Consider the following 19,648-nt stretch of genomic DNA (forward strand, 5'->3'; position numbering starts at 1 on the left):
GGAGGTTAATGAGTGGGGATTGGGTTAATGTGTGGGGGGATTTGGAGTGGGGATGGGGGGTTATTTAATGTGTGTGAGGGATTTGGAGTGTGGATGGGGTTATTTAATATGTGTGGGGGGATTTGGAGTGGGGATGGAGGTTAATGAGTGGGGATTGGGTTAATGTGTGGGGGGATTTGGAGTGGGGATAGGGGGTTATTTAATGTGTGTGAGGGATTTGGAGTGTGGATGGGGTTATTTAATGTGTGTGGGGGGATTTGGAGTGGGGATAGGGGGTACTTAATGTGTGTGGGGGATTGGGGATGGGGGGATTTGGAGTGTTGATGGGGGTATTTAATGTGTGGGGAGATTTGAGGACACAAAATGAAGAGTATGTATGAGGAAACAGTATGGGGGATTGGTGCTGACACAGTATGATGGGTGCAGACAGTATGGGGAGCGAACGGGTGAATGTATGTGGACACAGTATGGGGAGTGAGGGTGATGGGGTGTGTGCAGACACAGTATGGGGAGTCGGGGGTATGTGTGAGCAGACAGTATAGAGAGTGAGGGGGTAAATATATGAGAAGACAGTATAGTGAACAGAGGGATGATAGAGGAGACAGTATGAGGAAGGAGGGGAATAGTGTGAGGCGACAGTATATCGCAGATATTTTTATTTAGGAGCATTATAATGACACTTCTATCTTTAAGGGCATCGTGTGGAGATTTGCTGCAGAAGACCGGAGAAGATGGAAGTCTGCAGAGGCCGCTGTGGATGAGAAAACTCATCATGGGGTCTGGACAAGAAGAAGGAAAGGAGAACGACTCCAGAGACGACGTCATCTATAAGGTACCTGGATGTAAATGTTATTTGTGATACTGACTAATTCTCATGTTTTTATTTTTTAGGAGCATTAAAGGGGTTGTCCAGGTTTGTGCTGAGTCTGCAGTCATTCTATGTGACTGCAGACTTCTGAATTCTCACAGTGCTCATTGCACGCTGTTATGATTCTCTCGTGCCGGTAATTTACATACATGCGGTCACATGCTGACTAGACATATGTGGCCTCACTCAATGAAAATGAACAGAGCGAGGCCGGGCACGTCTAGTCGGAGTGTGGCCAGAAGTATACAAATCACATACTTGTGCTGACATGACTGTACATCGGCAAGGGAGAATCCTAAATGTGTGCAGTGCATTCGTTGTGAGAATTCAGAAGCTGCAATGTCAGGATTCAGCTCTGCAGGTTCCAGTAGTCATCACATGGACACTTCACTCATATGCGATTTTCATACTTATGGTCCTGTGACACGGAACTTCTCTTCCTGCTTCTCTCAGTTTTTTACTGAACATTGAGAGCATTACGGAGAGCAGCTCGTGGGTACATGGCTAAGTGTGCAAGTCGCATATGTACTTGGGCGGGGGGGGGGGGCGCCGAACCGGATTCTTGCCCCGGGTGCCAGAAAGCCTAGATACGCCCCTGCATATACCCATCACACATCCTCCATCCCATAGTCAACCATTAGGACATCATAATGAGCGGCGGGGCTTGCAACCTACGATGACATCAGCGTCGCCATGGCAACCATTATGACATCATAATGAGGGGCGGGGCTTGATACACACACGCTTTTTCCCCATTATGTAGATAGGGGCAAAATTGTTTGGTGAATTGGAATGCGCAGGGTTAAAATTTTGCCTCACAACATAGCCTAGGACACTCTCAGGGTTCAGACGTGTGACTGTGCCAAATTTTGTGGCTGTAGCTGCGACGGTGCGGATGCCTATCCCGGACATACATACATACATACACACACTTGAGCTTTATATATTAGATACATATATATATATTCTTATTTATCATGTAAATACCTAGTTCAGATACAGCTATTGCTATAGAGTATGTGATACATTTAGCTACAGTCATATTTCCGCCGTATACATATATCATCTCCACACTCTTGTTCCTCCCAGCACTACTGCACAGGCAGCTGTCCCTTTAAATCCAGCATGACTGCAACCAATGGTTTTATAGAGAAGTGACATCACCCCCCAGCAGTGACGCAGACCCTATTATTAAAAGGCCAATCTCCAGCTCATTCATGGTCACATGACATTTGGGAGAAGTGCAGGGGGGGTAGGAATAGGTTTGGGTTTTGTCATTGTACTGATCCTGCAGCGAGAGATAAAACAAGGCTGCTGATATTGGAGGAGAGAAAAAAAAACTGGGAAATCCTCCTAATTCCATGCAATCATTGCATCTGCCTAATATCCAGAGACAAGGAAACTGCAGATCTTACAATTCACGTGAAGACGGCTTCTATGGATCAAGGACAGGTTGACAGAAAGGAGGGTCACAGGGGCCTATGCAAAATCCCATAAAGGAGGAAAACCTAAAGCTAGGATCCTATTCACTGCGGATGGTCTCAGCTGTGCCGGCTCCTTCCATAATTACCAATCCTGCAGAATTTATTCTAATTACGGGTCTGCGGATCATTTTTTAATGCAATGCTAGAATTATTTGACGCTCCTCCACCTGATCCCACAGGGAAGCTTGAAGGGAAAAGGTGATTCCTACCTAACATTCTTTCATTTATTCCTATTGATCCTGGTTCATAGAAGATTAAAGGGTTAATACAGAATTTTTTTTTCCAAAAAAAGAAGGAAAAAAAAGAAAAATTCGGAATGCATTGGTTCTGCACACCATACCGGCTGCCAATATTAATTTCCTGAATATATTATTTTTCCGGATCCTGCTCGGCTCTTACATACATTGCTCTCTCCACATCCTAGAGAGGATTTCAATCTCTGGAATATAGAAAGCGGTGTATAGCCTGAGGATATATTATTAACCCCATAGACCGCAGAGTAAAGTCAACCCATACATCGGGAAGGAATTGGGCAGAGACTGAATGGTGCAGGAATCATCCATGGACCCTTGAAGGATCTACTTCTACAATTCTCGGGAAGAGGCGTAAATCACTTGGCTTTTCCACCGTGGGCCATTTGGGCCGGGCAATCTGGATATCGTTCAACTGTAAATTTGATTTTCATCCCGCTTGTGGCCTAGACTCCATTGATTAGTTAAGACTTTGGATGCAGATTACATGCAAAGATTGAGACGAGAAGGTGAATTATTATTAAAGCAAGAGCCTTTAGGCAAAGCTGCAGCTGTAAGTTTTGTGCCCCTGATATTGGGAAACGGGGGATATCAACACATGGGGTTTATTGAAGATTAAATTTGGGAAAAGGTGTAGAAATCTACTCTGAAAATTTCATACTTTTTTTAATAACTGTTTTAAGATGCAAGTGTCTGCCTGGCATGGAACCATTCATAATCTCGAAATAGTAGGAGCCTTCTTTGTCTTGAACTGAATTCTAGGTTCTTGGGAGATGTTTTATGTATTTTTTCATATTTTATGGTTTGCAGATTGGACTCTGACAAAAACTATCAGGAATATATGCAACATGGTGTCTTCATAATGTTGGCACTAACTGCAGTATATGGCAGGGATTTCAGACTTTAGGGGTTGATGGTGACCATTCCAGGGTGTGTAGACCAGCGATGTCTGGAACTGGTCCAAGGGAAGTTTGTCAATGTGATAGGCACTACATAAATACATATAGATCTAGATGTAAGATACATACACATGATAGGACTTCATTTTTGTTGCTGCCTTTGCAAGTAATGGGTAATTTTGCTGCAGTATCTTCAAAACTGTTGGCGATGAATCGGCAATGACCCAGCCTTTATCTTGCATGTTTAGATCAAATTGCCCAATTTTATGTATTTCTCTCGTTATTTCAGCATATATTACCACTGAGTTACTAGCCATCGTTCATGATTTCTAGACATCCATTCTCTGCACTGTGACTTAATTACATTTTCTTACTTTCTATTATTTCTTGTTTTTTTCTACATATGTATTTTAATCATATCTTTTATTTCTTTTTCTCAGCTTCTTCATCTGCTGCCCATGGGTGATCCTGCTTCCACTAGGACCCACATGGGCCTAGATTACTAATAATTCCCCAGTGTGTGGCCATCATCTTCAGCAGCGCTAACAACCACCAACATCTTCCTCCTGCTGCTGCCTTGAACATACTAATGGAGACCAAACTTCCCATTACCCCCACCAGTCCATCTTCCCCGGGCCTTTCCCCTGTCCTAGCGGCTGACAAGGTAGATGGATTTTCCCGTCGTACTCTTCCTCGCTCCCGTCAACGAAGATCACACAGCTCTTCTCAGTTCCGCTACCAGAGCAAGCAACAAGAGCTAACACCCTTACCTCCTTTGAAAGGTAAGCAAGTCTTTGAAAATTAACTTAAGGTCCTATAGCTAGTGTTGGGCTATGCAAAAATGGATGCTCTCCTGCTCTCCTTGGAGGTCCAGCCCTTTTGAGATCCTGTGGGATAAAGATGTAGCAAAGCTGTGTCCTGGGTTGCATCATTTGTGCATGATGATGTCTCCTTGTGTTAGGATCAGCGCTTGATCAGATGAATAAGGTACACAACAAACCACAGGTGGACAGCAGATGAGCCAGTTGTAACCAATATACTAGTGGTCTTGAGGGTTTATTTATGGCACTGGTGGACACAGACAGGAGAGGGTCCGTCTGCAAGAACAATTTATGGGCCCTTTGCAGTCCCATAGTGCATCATAAAGCATAATTCCACATGCTTTGGAGGTGAATATGAGCCCCCTTACCTATTGGGCCGTCTGCACAAGTTGCACCATTGATATGTCCGCACCTGGTTTATGGATCAAAATAGTGTATGCAATAAAAGGTACCGGTAACTCTTGCACCTATTCTAGCACATGGAGCTAATTGTGTCCAAATTATCAATTGTTTTCCATACGATCATCTGAACCTGGCGTAAAGCTATAGACTTGCATAGTATCATGGTAGTTAGTGCTAAATAGCTGAGCTTCACTACATCTGTCTATTACAAGTCATCAGCACAACATAACCCAGTCTGCCGCACGTGTGCAAACTATGACTGCCGCAGACCACTACTCACCAGTGACTCACATGGTCTACTTTTCTACATCTGTCCATAAGTTTGCATTAATTGCTGTATTTTCCTGGGGTGGACACATACAGAAGGGAGCCCATGTGCAAGAATATATGGGGGAACCTTTGCAGCGCAATAGCTCATCAGAATATATAATTCCACCTACTTTGGAAGAAGTGGCCTCTTGAGCCCCTGTGTGGCTGCACAGATTGCACCAATGGTATGTTCGCCCCCATTGGCGCACACAGCTAGAACAGAGCCCCACTGCAAGAACAATATATGGGCCCTTTGCAGTCTAATAGCTCATCATAATGCAAAATTGCATCTGCTTTGGAGGCCGTAGTGGCCCCCTTACCTTTTGGGCCCCAGTGCGGCTGCAGAGGTTGCGTCAATGGTATGCCGCTCCTGTCCATCCCTGGTATTTTCCTGTCCTAATCAGTTTTGCACAATTTTGACCCAATTGAAACAAATATTATCACCCCAGAATTGATTTGTTTACACCCTTTAATTCCATCTGTGAGTTTCAGCCCTTGTCCTCTTGGCCATTTTATGCTCCCACCCTCGTATCAATTTTGCTTCTCTCCCCCTTTCTAGCTCATCCATCCTCTCTGCCCCTCCTTCACTCTCCATGATGCTGATCCTCAGATCAATAGCCCAAACGGCTCAGATGACATTATCATCTTTTATGCCTTTCTGGGAACATCCTGCCTTTTATCCCATTTCTCTTTCCTTTTCCCACACGGTCTTCTGGGAAAAGCGATCCACTATGCAGTATGTGCAATGGAAGGCCGTAGTATTCTTATATAATGCAGAGCATTCATTGTTACGTATTCCATACACCACCCTGTCCTGATGTTAAATATTAATGTGTGCTGCATGGCAGAGCATCATCTCTAGCGGAGTGCATGCACAATGAGGATGCACATACTACAAAGCACAGCATGCCTTCCTTCTTCATTTACAGTACAGAGACCCAAGCTGCATCCTGACAAAATATATGTTTAGATTTATAGATATATCTACAGGGTGGGCCATGTATATGGATACACCTAAATTAAATGGGAATGGTTGGTGATATCAACTTCTTGTTTGTGGCACATTAGTATATGGGAGGGGGAAAACTTTTCAATAAGGGTGGTGACCATGGCAGCCATTTTGAAGTTGGCCATTTTGGATTCCAACTTTATAAATGGCCCACTATATATATACTGCAAAAAAATAAAGGGAACACTAAACAATACAATGTATTGTTTAGTGTTCCCTTTATTTTTTGAGCAGTATATATAGTTTCCATGTGCTACTTGTCTGCTGGCAAAAAAGAGGAATATAAGCATATTTTTATAACTATTCATATCCTATCTATAATAATTAGCATTGTTGCCATATTATTATTTTACAGCTCTTCTTTACTCTTCAATTAAGAAAAAAATATCTTCCGTTAACTGGAAACTGTCAGGAAGGATTGTAGCTCTCGACTGAGCTTGTGATTACTATGTGTTTCCAGCACTTTTTAAAAGGGAAGGTGCAGCATTTTTTAATTTTCTATTAATAATTATTGATTATATAATCAATTTTTTTTAATACAAAAGTAAGTTAACTACTTTAATTTTTTTTTTTATTTATTAATTTTTACTTCAGCCACTGAGGTCTATATGGTCTGTGACCACAACTGGCCCACTAATGTTTTAATACACCTTGCTGACTATTTCATTGTATATCCACAGGATTTGGAGGAGTTTTAGGGATTGTCCAGTTTGTAGACATTTTTTTTTAAAAAACATAAATGGATATAAACTAGAAGGAATAATTCTAATGATACTAATCCCTCGCTGCTTCCATGTTGGCGTTTCCGTGTCCATGTTTAAACGCCATTGCTGCAGACCGTGGTACAAAAACTGGCGGTGGATAAGGGCAGGAGGCAGCACATTAGAGGACGGAGATGGGCAAGGTGAGCACCACTTTGTTATTTTATACTATTCATAACGAAATTAAAGGGGCTGAACAAACACTTTAATGTTGAATTATAAGATTTACAACAGCCAGTAAGCATTCTTGTGGAAAAGTTGTAGAATTATGAAAACCACATGATGGATAGAAATGTTATTGATATGCAAATGATAAAAAAGTGGAAATTAAATTTTCAAAACATCTTGATTTATTCAATATGATATATTTACATCCTTGGCTGCTATCAGTAAAGTTATTAATGGTTGTCTGTGAAATGTTCTAAATGCACTTTGGCAAATCATCAAGATCTGCTGCTGGCAGCTCCTGTGAGATCACTGACCAATGACATTACAGATGTGCTCGATGGAAGACAAGTCCAGAGATGCTGCAGCCATGGTAAAACGTTTTGGCCAAGCAGGCTGCTCAAGGTAGCAACAGCATTACGCAGCCTGGTATTGTCATGCTGGAAAATGGCTCCTGGGACACATTGTGTACATGGTTCCACCATTAAATCAATGCAATATTGGTTAGTTTGTATCCTGGAATGAAGGCTCAAGGATCCGGCTGCCTTACATTACGCCACTGAACATCATAATCCTGAAAGTAGGACTGGTGTGACTTTCTCTTGTGAAGAATGGTGTTGCCAATGTGGTCTCGAGACCAATCTCTGGCTATCATCGCGTATGAAAAAAGGAAAAACAAAGTGGAACTGATTGCTGAGTAAAATGAACCATCATTACCGCCCTGCTGCATAATGAAAGACTTTAAGAGTGGTGGCGTGAGAAAACATGCTACCATGGCGTTCAGTGTCTCCTGACTTGTCTCCAATTGTTCACATCTGGGACATCATTGATTGGTAAGTGAAAAGGGAGCTGCCAGCAGCGGATCTTGATAATTTGCCCAAGTGCATTCAGTACAGCAGAACATTCCTCAGACGACCATTAATAACCTCAGTGATCGGAGCCAACGCTGTAAGTGCGGGAATTTCTGCATGTGGCGTTCATACTGAATAAATCATTTGCATATCAGTAACATGTCCATCGATCCCACAATTTCTATAACTCTTTTTCGTGTTGCAGTTTTAAGGGCACACTATAGATGGGATACTTGTGCGGTACTTGTGACACCACAATAAGTACAATTATTTCTCCCTTGAGAAAGCCACTTTCTGGTGGCGATACGCATGGGGTTTGCTCCCCCCGCACGCTCATCCCACAGAAGCACCAGGCACTTTATTTTTCATATGCACTGGCATATTATGGAGCTTTGGTTTATTTGACCTTTTCTGCCTTCATTGTCTCTGCCATTTGTGGTCTGTATGTCTGCAACAACCTTATTAGAGGTGCAAGGGCATTAGTACTGCTGTCCCATATGGGCTTTTGATATTTTTCCATTCTTTTATTCATCTGCTCAACTTTTTTTTTTTTTTTTTTTTGTTATATGCAGTCCACAGGAGTGTGTGCTCATTAACTACATCAGTGAGTACATAGATGCCAGTTCAGGGGTTTCATATGTGCTTAATATATTCATGGTGCTGTGAAATAGTTCTATTTCCAAACCAGTCAGGCATTTTGATTTTTCATGTTTAATGCCTTTTTTCATTTGTTTGTTTTAGAGACTGTTCCTCATTAGACACTTTATAGTGCTCATTCATACATTGTCTGTGGGGTCTGTTGATGTGGGAGGTTTATCATATCATTATTTCATGATTTGATATGCCACTTTTCCACATGTTTTTAAATGTTTTTATGGAGTCTGTGTTATTCCATGTCTGTGTTGGATGTATTCAATAAACTTCATACATTTTTTACTCATACATGTGGTGTTCCCTATTCATAGGCTGGTCGCTTTGTTCTTTTTTTCTACCACAATAAGTTCAGAAGCCAATCAAATCAGGCACTGATGACTGACAGTAACAGTCTACGCACATAAGGAAAAGACTGCGAACTTGGCACTCCTCCTTCTCCCCCTGTCCTGGCACACTGTCATATATATATATATATATATATATATATATATATGCCTCATTTCAAGGGTGAGGAGTGTATACAGTATAAGTGCCAAAATAGTCATGCATTGAGGTTGTACCAGTTAACTACTGCTATAATTGATTGACAGTGGCATTTCCATTATTAAACAGCTGCGGTCGGAGCTTGCTCTGATCACTGCTGTTCTGTTAGATGCAGATGCTGGCTGTGTAACACAGCCAGCTCCCACTGTATGTAGAGCGGTTTCAGCTCCATATACCTCATACTCCCATATGACATGTTACATGATCATGAAGGGGGTCATGTCACTCCCATTACAACATTCAGGAAACCCTACATGATGATATTCAAGATATTGTAGAAGGTTTACACAGATGCAAAATCTTACCAGTTATTTAATCATCAATGATTATTTGTGCTTACTTGTCATTATTTAGTGTATTATGTTATTTTTCCCCATGTTCTTGGCTCGGGGATGGAGCTGAGTTTTGTGATTGAGGCATATGGTGACAGAGGCGCTCTGTGGGTGTCCTTGGTTACAGCCTCTGTGGGCTGTCTCCCATGTGTATCTCTCCATGTCGTATGTCTCCTAATTCTGCCTTGCATCTTCCAGTCTCTCTCCATTGCTGCACAATGTCTCTCATCTTTCCCTTTATCTCCCTCTAATAAACATGTCTCTTCTACATTTTTCCTGCTTTGAAACCAACCCCCTCCTTCCTTCTCTGACTCCAAATTTCCCGTCCCCCCTTCTTTCCATTCACCTATTCCCCTGTGTAATGTTCTACGCTCATCTTGCACTCATTTCTTTCTGCTGTCAGCAAATCATTATCCAGCCACTCAGGAAATGAAATAAAACACTAACCGCGTCATACAGTCTATGCTATATTAGGTTTTCTTCTTTTTTTATATCCGTGGCTGCTTGACGTAGACAGATGGATACCCCGAACAGATAAGATAGACAGACAGTGGATAGTTATGGCGTAGACAAGGCAGGAAAAAAGAAGCAGTGGTGCGCTCCATAGTGTTGGGTGCGAGACCCCCTATAGCATGCCCCCAGCCTCCATAATATAGCCAAAATGGAGGCAGTACTTAAAAAATAGTGCAGAATAGAACAGACTATTATTGGCTCATGCAGACTTGAAATAGTCGTTGCTGTCGGCGGGTGCTCGCCACCTCCGGCCCCTGTTGTGCATGTTTCTTCAGCAGGCGAGTGTCCTGCAATCTCAGAGGTTTCCCATCTCATTTAGGCTTGGCTGATATTTTTGCTTCATGTATTGTCCACTTATAAAGGCATCAGTCTATACATGATAAAGTTCTGAAATGTCTTTCTAAGGCCACGTTCACACATTCAGTATTTGCTGAGGTTTTTACCTCAGTATTTGTAAGCAAGACCAGGAGAGAAACAGAGGAAAAGTATAATAAAAAGATGTCACCACTTCTGTATTTTTCACCCATTTCTAGTTTTGGTTTACAAATACTAAGGTATAAAAATGAACAAAACTGGAAAAGCCACATCTATTTATATAATTGCCTTGTAATGTTTTCATTTCCTGTTCTGTTCAGATGTCACCGTATCCCAGAATTCCAAGTGGAGGAAGTTCAACGACTGCCATATTGGAACACCCAAGTGATGGGTGTCTCAATATGGAAAGTGCTGCTGATACCAACCTATTGAGCGGTATCACCAGCGGAACACCGTCACACCACACATACACACTCTATATGCCGTACACACCACACACACTCACACGTAGCCTCTTGCACGGTACCACCAGTGGAACACCGTCGCACCACACACACACACTCTATATGCCGTACACACCACACACACACACTCACACGCAGCCTCTTGCGCAGTACCACCAGTGGAACACCGTCGCACTGCGCCTGAACGAATTCCGCAGGCGAAGTGAATAATTCGGCTGATCCCAGTGGCAGATGCGCGACATGTCCACAAGCAGAGGAAGCCGGTCACATTAAAGGGGTTTTCCCACGAACGAAAGTTAATTTTAAAAATTGTCTGTGTCTAACCGTATATGGAGCATACCACATCTCCTGGGCAGGGGAGGAAGCCAAAGACAATACTGACATTACAGCAGGGGATGGCAGAGGATACATTTTGTGAGGTAAAATATTTCACTGACTGTTTTTAGACAATATTTTACCTCACAAAATGTATCCTCTGCGATCTCCTGCTGTAATGTCAGTATTGTCTTTTGCTTCCTCCCCTGCCCAGGAACTGCGAAATGTTCTGTACATGGTCAGACACAGGGGTGAGAGAGACAGAGCACAGGGGGAGACAGCTCAAATGGGACAGCACATGAGGGGAGAACACAGCACAGGAAGGAGAGAGACAGCAGACAAGGGGGATAGCACATGGGGTAGACAGGTCAAAGAAGAGAGCACAGACAGGAGAAGTCAGCACATGGGGAAAGAGAGAGTGGATAGGTGGGTGAGCACATGGGGGATTCTCAACGCTGCAAAACCTGCCCCCATCGTGATATTACCACCCTCCCGATGCAATAGCATTGGGACTTCATCTAGTCTAATAAATACTTACCTTGTAATGTCTTCACATCCTGTTCTGTCCAGATGTGTCCAGATCCCAGAATTCCACGTGGCGGAAGTTCACCGACCGCCATATTGGAACACCAAAGTGATGGGTGTCTCAATATGGAAACTGCTGGCGGTATCAGCCTCTTGCGGGGTACCACTAGCGAAACACCGTCGCACCATACACACACTGTATATGCCGTATGCGCCATACACACTGTATACGCCATACACACACACATTGTATACGCCGTACGCACCACACACACACACTGTATACGCCCTATGCCGTCTCTTGCACGGACCGGTACCACCAGCGGAACACCATCGCGAACACGCCGCCGGGATCAGCTGAATGATTCACTGACCGCCGCCATCTTTGTACAGGAGGAACGCATGCGCAGTTTTAATGTGACCTCTGCTATCTGTCTGCACAAAGATGGCGGCAGTCTGATTTACTGCACCTGTGCGAATTCTGCGCAGGCGCAGTGAATCATTCGGCTTATCTCGGCGGCAGGTGCGCAACGTGTCTACAGGCAGAGGAAGCCGATCACATTAAAGGGGTCTTCCCACGAAAGAAAGTTCATTTTAAAAATTGTCTGTGTCTGACCGTGTGCGGAGCATTCCACATCTCCTGGGCAGGGGAGAAAGCAAACGACAATACTGACATTACAGCAGGAGATCACAGAGGATTCATTTTATGAGGTAAAATACAGGGTCTCCGTTAAGTCATGGTGCACTTTTGACCAGTCACTGGAAAGCAACAAAAACTATAGAAATGTGAAATCTGCTCCAAATAAAAGAAATCCTCTCCCAGTTTCATACCTATTCAGTGCAGTTTGATGTGGGCTCCAGTTGTTGCCCTACACACATCCAAACGATAGTGAAGTTCTTGCCACACACGGGTAAGGAGGACGTCTGGTTGTAACGTCTAGTGAATAATGTCTGTGATTCTGTTTTAAGTGATTAATGTCATTGATACGTTCAAAGTACACATGTTGCTTCATATATCCACAAAATTAAAAGACTAAGGGCATCAGATCCGGGGATCATGGTGGCCATGGCTTGACAGAACCCCTGTCAAAAGTGCACCATGACTTTACAGACACACTGTAATTCACTGACTGTTTTTAAACAATATTTTACCTCACAAAATCCTCTGCGATCTCCTGCTGTAATGTTAGTATTGTCTTTTGCTTCCTCCCCTGCCCAGGAGCTGTGGTATGTTCTGTACACGGTCAGACACAGACAATTTTTTAAATGAACTTTCGTTAAGAGAGCACAGACGAGAGAAGTCAACACATGGGGAAAGAAAGAGTGGATAGGTGGGTGAGCACATGGGGGGGCAGATTCTCATCACTGCAAAGCCTGCCCCCATCGTGACATTACCGCCCGCCCGATGCGATAGAATCAGACCTCCATCTAGCAGCTTCTATAAATGGTTAAGATCACGAGCACACATTCAGTATTTGGTCAGTATTTTACATCAGTATTTGGAAGCCCAAACCAGGAGTGGGGGGTAAATACAGAAGTAGTGACGTGTTTCTATTATATTTTTCCTCTGATTTTTCCACTCCTGGTATTGGCTTACAAATACTGACCAAATACTGAACGTGTGAACATGGCCTTAACCCTTTATAGAAGCTATGTAGCTGTTGAGTATTTGTTCAGGTTTTTTACCTCAGTATATGTAAACCAAAATCAGAAATGGGTGAAAACTACAGAAGTGGTGACATGTTTCTACTATACTTTCCCTCTGCAAATTGTACATAAAGAGTTAAATAAAGACGCACACACAAAATCTGTGTTAAGTCTGGGTCACACTTGCGAGAAACTCGCACGAGTCTCGCACCTCAGTACCCGGCACTGCCGTCGGCACTCGGACCAGAGCGTTCAGCTGCATAGAAATACATGCAGCCACACACTCCGGTCCCGAGTGCTAGCGGCAGTGCCGGGTATTGAGATGCGAGACTCATGTGAGTTTCTCGCAAGTGTGACCCCGGTCTTAAACACAATATCTGTTTAATTTAAAAAAAATTGAAAAAAAAAAAATGCCGTGGGCTCCCGTGCAATTTTCTGCGTCAGAGAGGGAAAGCCAGCGACAGCGGGCCGATGTTTATAGCCTAGGAAGGGGTTCATACCCATGGATCTTTCCAGGCTATGATTATCAGCCTGCAGCTGTATATTTAGCCTTTACTGGCTATTAAAATAGGGGGACCCCCCCCAAAAAAAGGGACGTGAGGTCTCCCTATAATTAATAGCCAGAAAAGGTTATGCAAACAGCTGAGGGCTGATATTAGCCTAGGAAGAAGCTATGGATATTGGGCCCCCCTGGCTACAAACAGCAGCTCACAGCCACCCCAGAGGTGCCAGAATTGGCGCATCTTAGATATGCCCCATGCATCTCCAAGATGCGCCAATTCCAGCACTTAGCCTCTCTCTTCCCACTGCCCTGTAGCGGTGGCATATGGGTAATATTTGTGGGGTTGATGTCACCTTTGTATTGTAAGGTGACATCAAACCCGGCTTAGTAATAAAGAGGTGTCAATAAGATACCTATCCATTACTAATCCTATAGTTGCAAAAGAGTTAAATAAACACACAACCAGAATAAAGTATTTTAATGACATAAAACACTAAACACCGTTTCCCATCTTTATTGTTCTGCTAATCCATGCAACGCCCTCGATCACCTGTAAAAAAATAAAATAATAAATCAACAGTGTACTCCCAGCTCCGACGTAATCGATTTAATAACGAGCATCCCATGACGATCTCCCCTATAGACCTGTCGCATCAGAAGATGTGACCTCTCTATAGGGCCTCCAGTGATACACTGACAGAGGGTTCACTGGAGTTCATGCTCTCACTTTACGGCACTGCTATGTGAGAATTTTCCCACACACCAGTGCCACAAGTCACAGCATGTGTTCCAGTGACCTCTGACGGTAGAGTGATCCACTGCGGGAGGATACCTGCCGTCTTTGTATCACCAGAGCCCCTGGAGAGTGGTCACATCTGCCGATGTGACAGCTCTCCACGGGAGATCGTCGTGGGACAATTGTTATTACATGGATTACGTCGGAACAGGGAGTATACTATTGCTTTATTATTTTTTTTTACAAGTTATCGAGGGCGTCGAGGATAAACTGTTTAGTGAGTATGTACTGTATATGTGTTTTGTTTTTTTTACACTTGAAAACAGTAGTCTGATGATGGGACTACTACTGTCCCATCATCAGCTACCTGTCACTGCAGGAATTTCACAGTATCTCTAAGGCTAGTTTCACACTAGCGTTTATGAGCGCAGCGACGGCCTGCGCACGGCCGCCGCTAAGCCCTGCCCCTGCCGCGCCCCCGCCGGTAGCTCCGCCCACCGGCGCATGACGCTGCATGCGCCCTGCGTCCCCTATCTTTATCACAGGGGGCGCAGGCCGTGCACAGTATTCGTTTGGCGGCGCATGCGCCTTTTTGACGGTGCGCCGACGCAACCAAACTGCAGCAGGTTGCGTTTGGCGCAGGTCGGCGCACCGTCAAAAGGACGCATGCGCCGCCAAACGCATACTGCGCACGGCCTGCGCCCCCTGTGATAAAGATTGGGGACGCAGGGCGCATGCAGCGTCATGCGCCGGTGGGCGGAGCTACCGGCGGAGGCGCGGCAGGGGGCGGGGCTTAGCGGCAGCCGTGCGCAGGCCGTCGCTGCGCTCATAAACGCTAGTGTGAAACTAGCCTAATGTCTCTGCTAAAACTTCAAACTTTATTCAAAAAACTTTTAATTATCAAAAATGCATCATACCATAGAAATGATCACCACTGGGAGGTGCCTGTCCCTACACTGACTAGTTATCCCTACCTAACAGCGGAGGTTGGAGCCCTAGGACCTGCGCAATTGGCCCCCCCACTCCACGACGGTTTACCCTGCTAACCCTATAGGGCCCTATAGTGCAGGTGTGTGATAAGGAGTTAAAAGGTAGGTGAGAAAGAGAAGAGATATCTAATATAAATCTTCTTGGCTTGATTTCAGATGGAAAAAGGATTTCTTATTTCTTCTTATGATGACCTGTAGTAAGCTACCTAGATTGTTCTTGACAGAGAACTAGTAAATAGCCCTATCTTGGATTGTTTTTGCATTTGTTTATTTAGACCCTTTGGGGACACTATCTAGTCTATAGATCCATTTTAATTCCTTTTGTAGGATCTTTTTGTCCCAATCACCTCTACGTACTGACGGTAAAATGACCTCAATGACACTAAAAGAGAAGGAGTTCAGATCTCCCTGATGTCCATCCCTAATGTGTCTAGAGATTGGAGTATCTCTGGCATAACGAATATCACCCAGATGATCACCAATTTGTCTCCTTAATTCTCTCTTTGTTTTGCCAACATAGTTTAGTGGACAGGAGCATCTATAAAAAGATAAACAACTCCACTGGTCTTACAATTGGCAAAGTGTCTACTTTGATAAAGTCTACCATCGAGACACTGGAAAATTCTTTCCCAACTCCAATAAAACCACAGAAAGAGCAGCCCCCACATTTAAAGGTTCCCACTGCTCTCCTCTCCAACCAGGTGTTCTTTTTTGGTAGTGGAGTATAGAGGCTATGCACCAAATGATCTCCAACTGAGCTACCTCTCCTGCTCCAACATGTGTATTCTAAGTGCATTTTATTTTTTTTGCATATGGATCGCGCGATTGAGTGCGATTCTATGTGTATGGCCGGGGTCACACTGGCGAGGAATACGGCCAAGTGAGAGGAGCTAAAAGCACGCATTAGACACGGACCAATGATTCTCTATGGGGTCACTCGCACCAGCCGTATATTTCTCATCTGTATTCTAGGCTCCGTGCCAATCGCAGCATGCTGCGATTGTCAGCGTACTACGCCCGTAATACGCCAATGCAGGTCTATGGGTGCGCAAAAAATACGGATTACACACGGACCACACGTGTGACTTGCGAGAAATACGCACCCGGTGTCTTTTAGAAAAGCCGGCAATTCACTGCGCTATACAGTAAACTCACACTGACAGGTTTAATAAAGAAACGAAAGAATATATATATATATATATATATATATATATGCATTCTATGTGTCTATATCTATTCTTTGGTTTCTGTTAGAAACCCTGTCATAGGGCTCCATTATATGTCCATTTTGCAAGCCTGCGAGAACATCTCGCCATACGGATTATATACGGATGCTTACATGCGCAACATACGCGACCACACCTTGATTATGGATGACATACGGAGCACTGTTTAGGGGCCATTCATCCGTATTACGCATGTAAAATACTGACCGTATTTTGCGTCGGTTAGTGTGACCCCGGCCTATCTCTAGGGGTTGCTAGTCTATACTACAGCTCTGTGTATGCACGATATGGATGATTATCCCATTACATTATGAATTGCATGATCGGGTGCAACCCTATATATATATGTGTGTGTTTTTGTTGGTTTGCAGCATTGTGCACATTTGGTTGATTATGGTGCACATGGTGTTGATATTTTACTGTACCTATTCTTTTTGGATTTATACTTTTATGGTTTTTGCTCTGGCTAGTGGTACATATGGACCTATTGTTATCTCAATAGAGAAGATCTTCTGGTAGCTTGATATAGTATATATATAACGCTGCCTTATCTTGTATAATCATTAGAAAAATCAGTATAGAAAACAATCCAAGATAGGGCTATTTATTAGTTCTCTGTCAAGAACAATCTAGGTAGCTTACTACAGGTCATCATAAGAAGAAAGAAGAAATCCTTTTTCCATCTGAAATCAAGCCAAGAAGATTTATATTAGATATCTCTTCTCTTTCTCACCTACCTTTTAACTCCTTATCACACACCTGCACTATAGGGCCCTATAGGGTTAGCAGGGTAAGCCGTCGTGGAGTGGGGGGGCCAATTGCGCAGGTCCTAGGGCTCCAACCTCCGCTGTTAGGTAGGGATAACTAGCCAGTGTAGGGACAGGCACCTCCCAGTGGTGATCATTTCTATGGTATGATGCATTTTTGATAATTAAAAGGTTTTTTTAATAAAGTTTGAATTTTTAACAGAGACATTAGAGATACTGTGAAATTCCTGAATTGGTCTTTTGTCAAATAATCTTTTCAGACTGTGATTTTTTTAACTGTGACTGCAGCAGGCATAACCGGATGGGACTAGTAGTCCCATCAGACGATGCCTGCCTACATGCAAACCTGCACACACGCACACAGCCTCGCAGACCCCCACACACACGCACACACACACACACACACACACACACAGACATCCGCACACAGACCCGCACATATTCACTGCACACACAGTCTCCACCCACACACTTTTCCTCCTCCCGATCTGCAGCATTTCTCGCACGCAACTCCGCAGCAAAACCTCAGATCTTTTTAAACTTGCAGTTTTGCTGTAGATTTGCATGACTCAATGGTAGTCAATGGGTGCAGAAACACTGCAGATCCTCAAAAAGAACTGACATGCAGCGGAAAATAAAACGCTGCAAATCCGCGCATATATTTACCGCAGCATGTGCACAACAATTTTTAATTTCCCATTGACTAACGTTGTTTGTGCACTACACTGCGGATTTGATGCAATTCCACATGTCCAAAAACGCTACAGAAACGCATCAAAAAATGCAACGTGTGCACATAGCCTTATCCCAGCACGTTCACTCATCATTAGTTTATACATTTCTTCAAATGTGTGCAAAGAACCTCACATTTGTATATATGAAGCAATACTGGAATTTATGTGTATATGTCCCGGTGTTTGTATATATGCATTTTACTGTGTATCATAGAAATACTCAAACATTTACTAAAAACGGCAGAAAGATAATCTTTTACTTCTTAGGCTATGTGCACACGCTGCAGATTCACCTGCGGTTTTCCTGCGGTTTGGTCTGCGGTTTTGCCCTGCGGTTTTACACCTCTACTATGTTAAAGGTGTGAAACCGCTGCGGAAACCGCCCAAACAATTGACATGCTGCGGTTTGTAAACCACAGCAAAACCACGTGGAAAAAACCGCAGTGTCAGCACAGCGTTTTTGAAAACCCATAGGGTTTCATTGTACTGTACTTGGTCTGCAGAACTGCTGCGTTTCCGCAGGGCCAAAACCGCTGCGGAACAGCAGAATCCGCACCGTGTGTACACAGCCTTATTTTACCTTTTGGTAATGTTTGCTCCTGTTTTGTGAAAATTCTAGAATGTATAATACAGGTCTAATGCGCACATATTACATGCCATTTCTGACTGTGTCCTATATAGCACGTCTTTGTCTTGCTTATGAAGCTAATTGTTACTGTAATGGTAAAACACATAATTAGGAGTCCTAAAGGAGGTTTCTGGGGATTAGTTATTGATGACTAATCCTTACAATAGATTATCAATGCTTGATCAATGGAGGCCTGGCCCTAAATTGAAAAATCCATTGAGTGGAACTGAGCTTTAGGACCAGATACAGGGCAATAGTGTGCTTGTAGACCATGAATGGGAACAGAAACTGCATTTTAAGGATAGGACCTCAATATTTAGGCTATGTGCCCACATATGCAGAAAATTTCTGCATGAAAACTGGACTCCTTCCCAGAAAATGCGCGTTTTTTTCCGGCCGTTTTCCGCCCGTTTTTTGCACAAAAACGCACGTTTTTTTCCGCGCGTCCCCAGACACATAGAAAATAGCTAAAAACGCGGACTTTTCTGCAAAATTAGTGAGCATGCTGCGTTTTTTACCGCAAAGCGTTTTTCTCGTGGAAAAAAATGCATCAATATGCACAAAAAGTGCAAAATGCATTAAAATGAATGGGATGCTTCATTTGAGCAATTTTTAAGCATTTTTGCCGGTAATAACGCTTAAATGCGAAAAAAACGCTTACATGGGCACACAGCCTTAAAGCGAACCTGTCACCTAATTTGGCCGCTATAAGATGCGGCCATTGCCTTTCAAGACTTATCGACAGCATTCTATAATGCTGTAGATAAGCCCCCAGTCCAAAGAAAGATAAGAAAAAAACATTTTATTATACTCACCCGGGGGGGCGGTTCGGTGCGATTCGGTGGGTGTCGCAGATCCGGGTCTGGCGCCTCCCATCTTCTTATGATGCTGCCCTCCTGTTGCTTTGTTGCTCCCCAGAGTCGCACTCCTGCGCAGGA

General features: G+C 43.6%; 1 protein-coding gene across 2 annotated transcripts in view; it reads left to right on the forward strand.

Annotated features, from left to right (window-relative positions):
* The first annotated feature begins 2,099 nt into the window (after positions 1 to 2,099).
* PPP2R5B (protein phosphatase 2 regulatory subunit B'beta) overlaps positions 2,100 to 19,648 on the forward strand; it is a 166,279-nt gene continuing 148,730 nt past the window's right edge. Inside the window, exons 1-2 of one of the 2 annotated variants that reach the window (XM_073554479.1) lie at positions 2,100 to 3,156; positions 3,943 to 4,284. In XM_073554479.1, coding sequence (XP_073410580.1) covers positions 4,092 to 4,284 — 193 coding nt within the window. In that variant the 5' untranslated portion in view covers positions 2,100 to 3,156; positions 3,943 to 4,091. The remainder of the gene's footprint in view (positions 3,157 to 3,942; positions 4,285 to 19,648) is intronic. The other variant, XM_073554480.1, reaches the window with a different exon arrangement.

This window comes from Dendrobates tinctorius, unplaced genomic scaffold (assembly GCF_039654945.1).
Source record: "Dendrobates tinctorius isolate UK_male_01 unplaced genomic scaffold, ASM3965494v1 ptg000211l, whole genome shotgun sequence".
Taxonomy (NCBI): domain Eukaryota; kingdom Metazoa; phylum Chordata; class Amphibia; order Anura; family Dendrobatidae; genus Dendrobates; species Dendrobates tinctorius.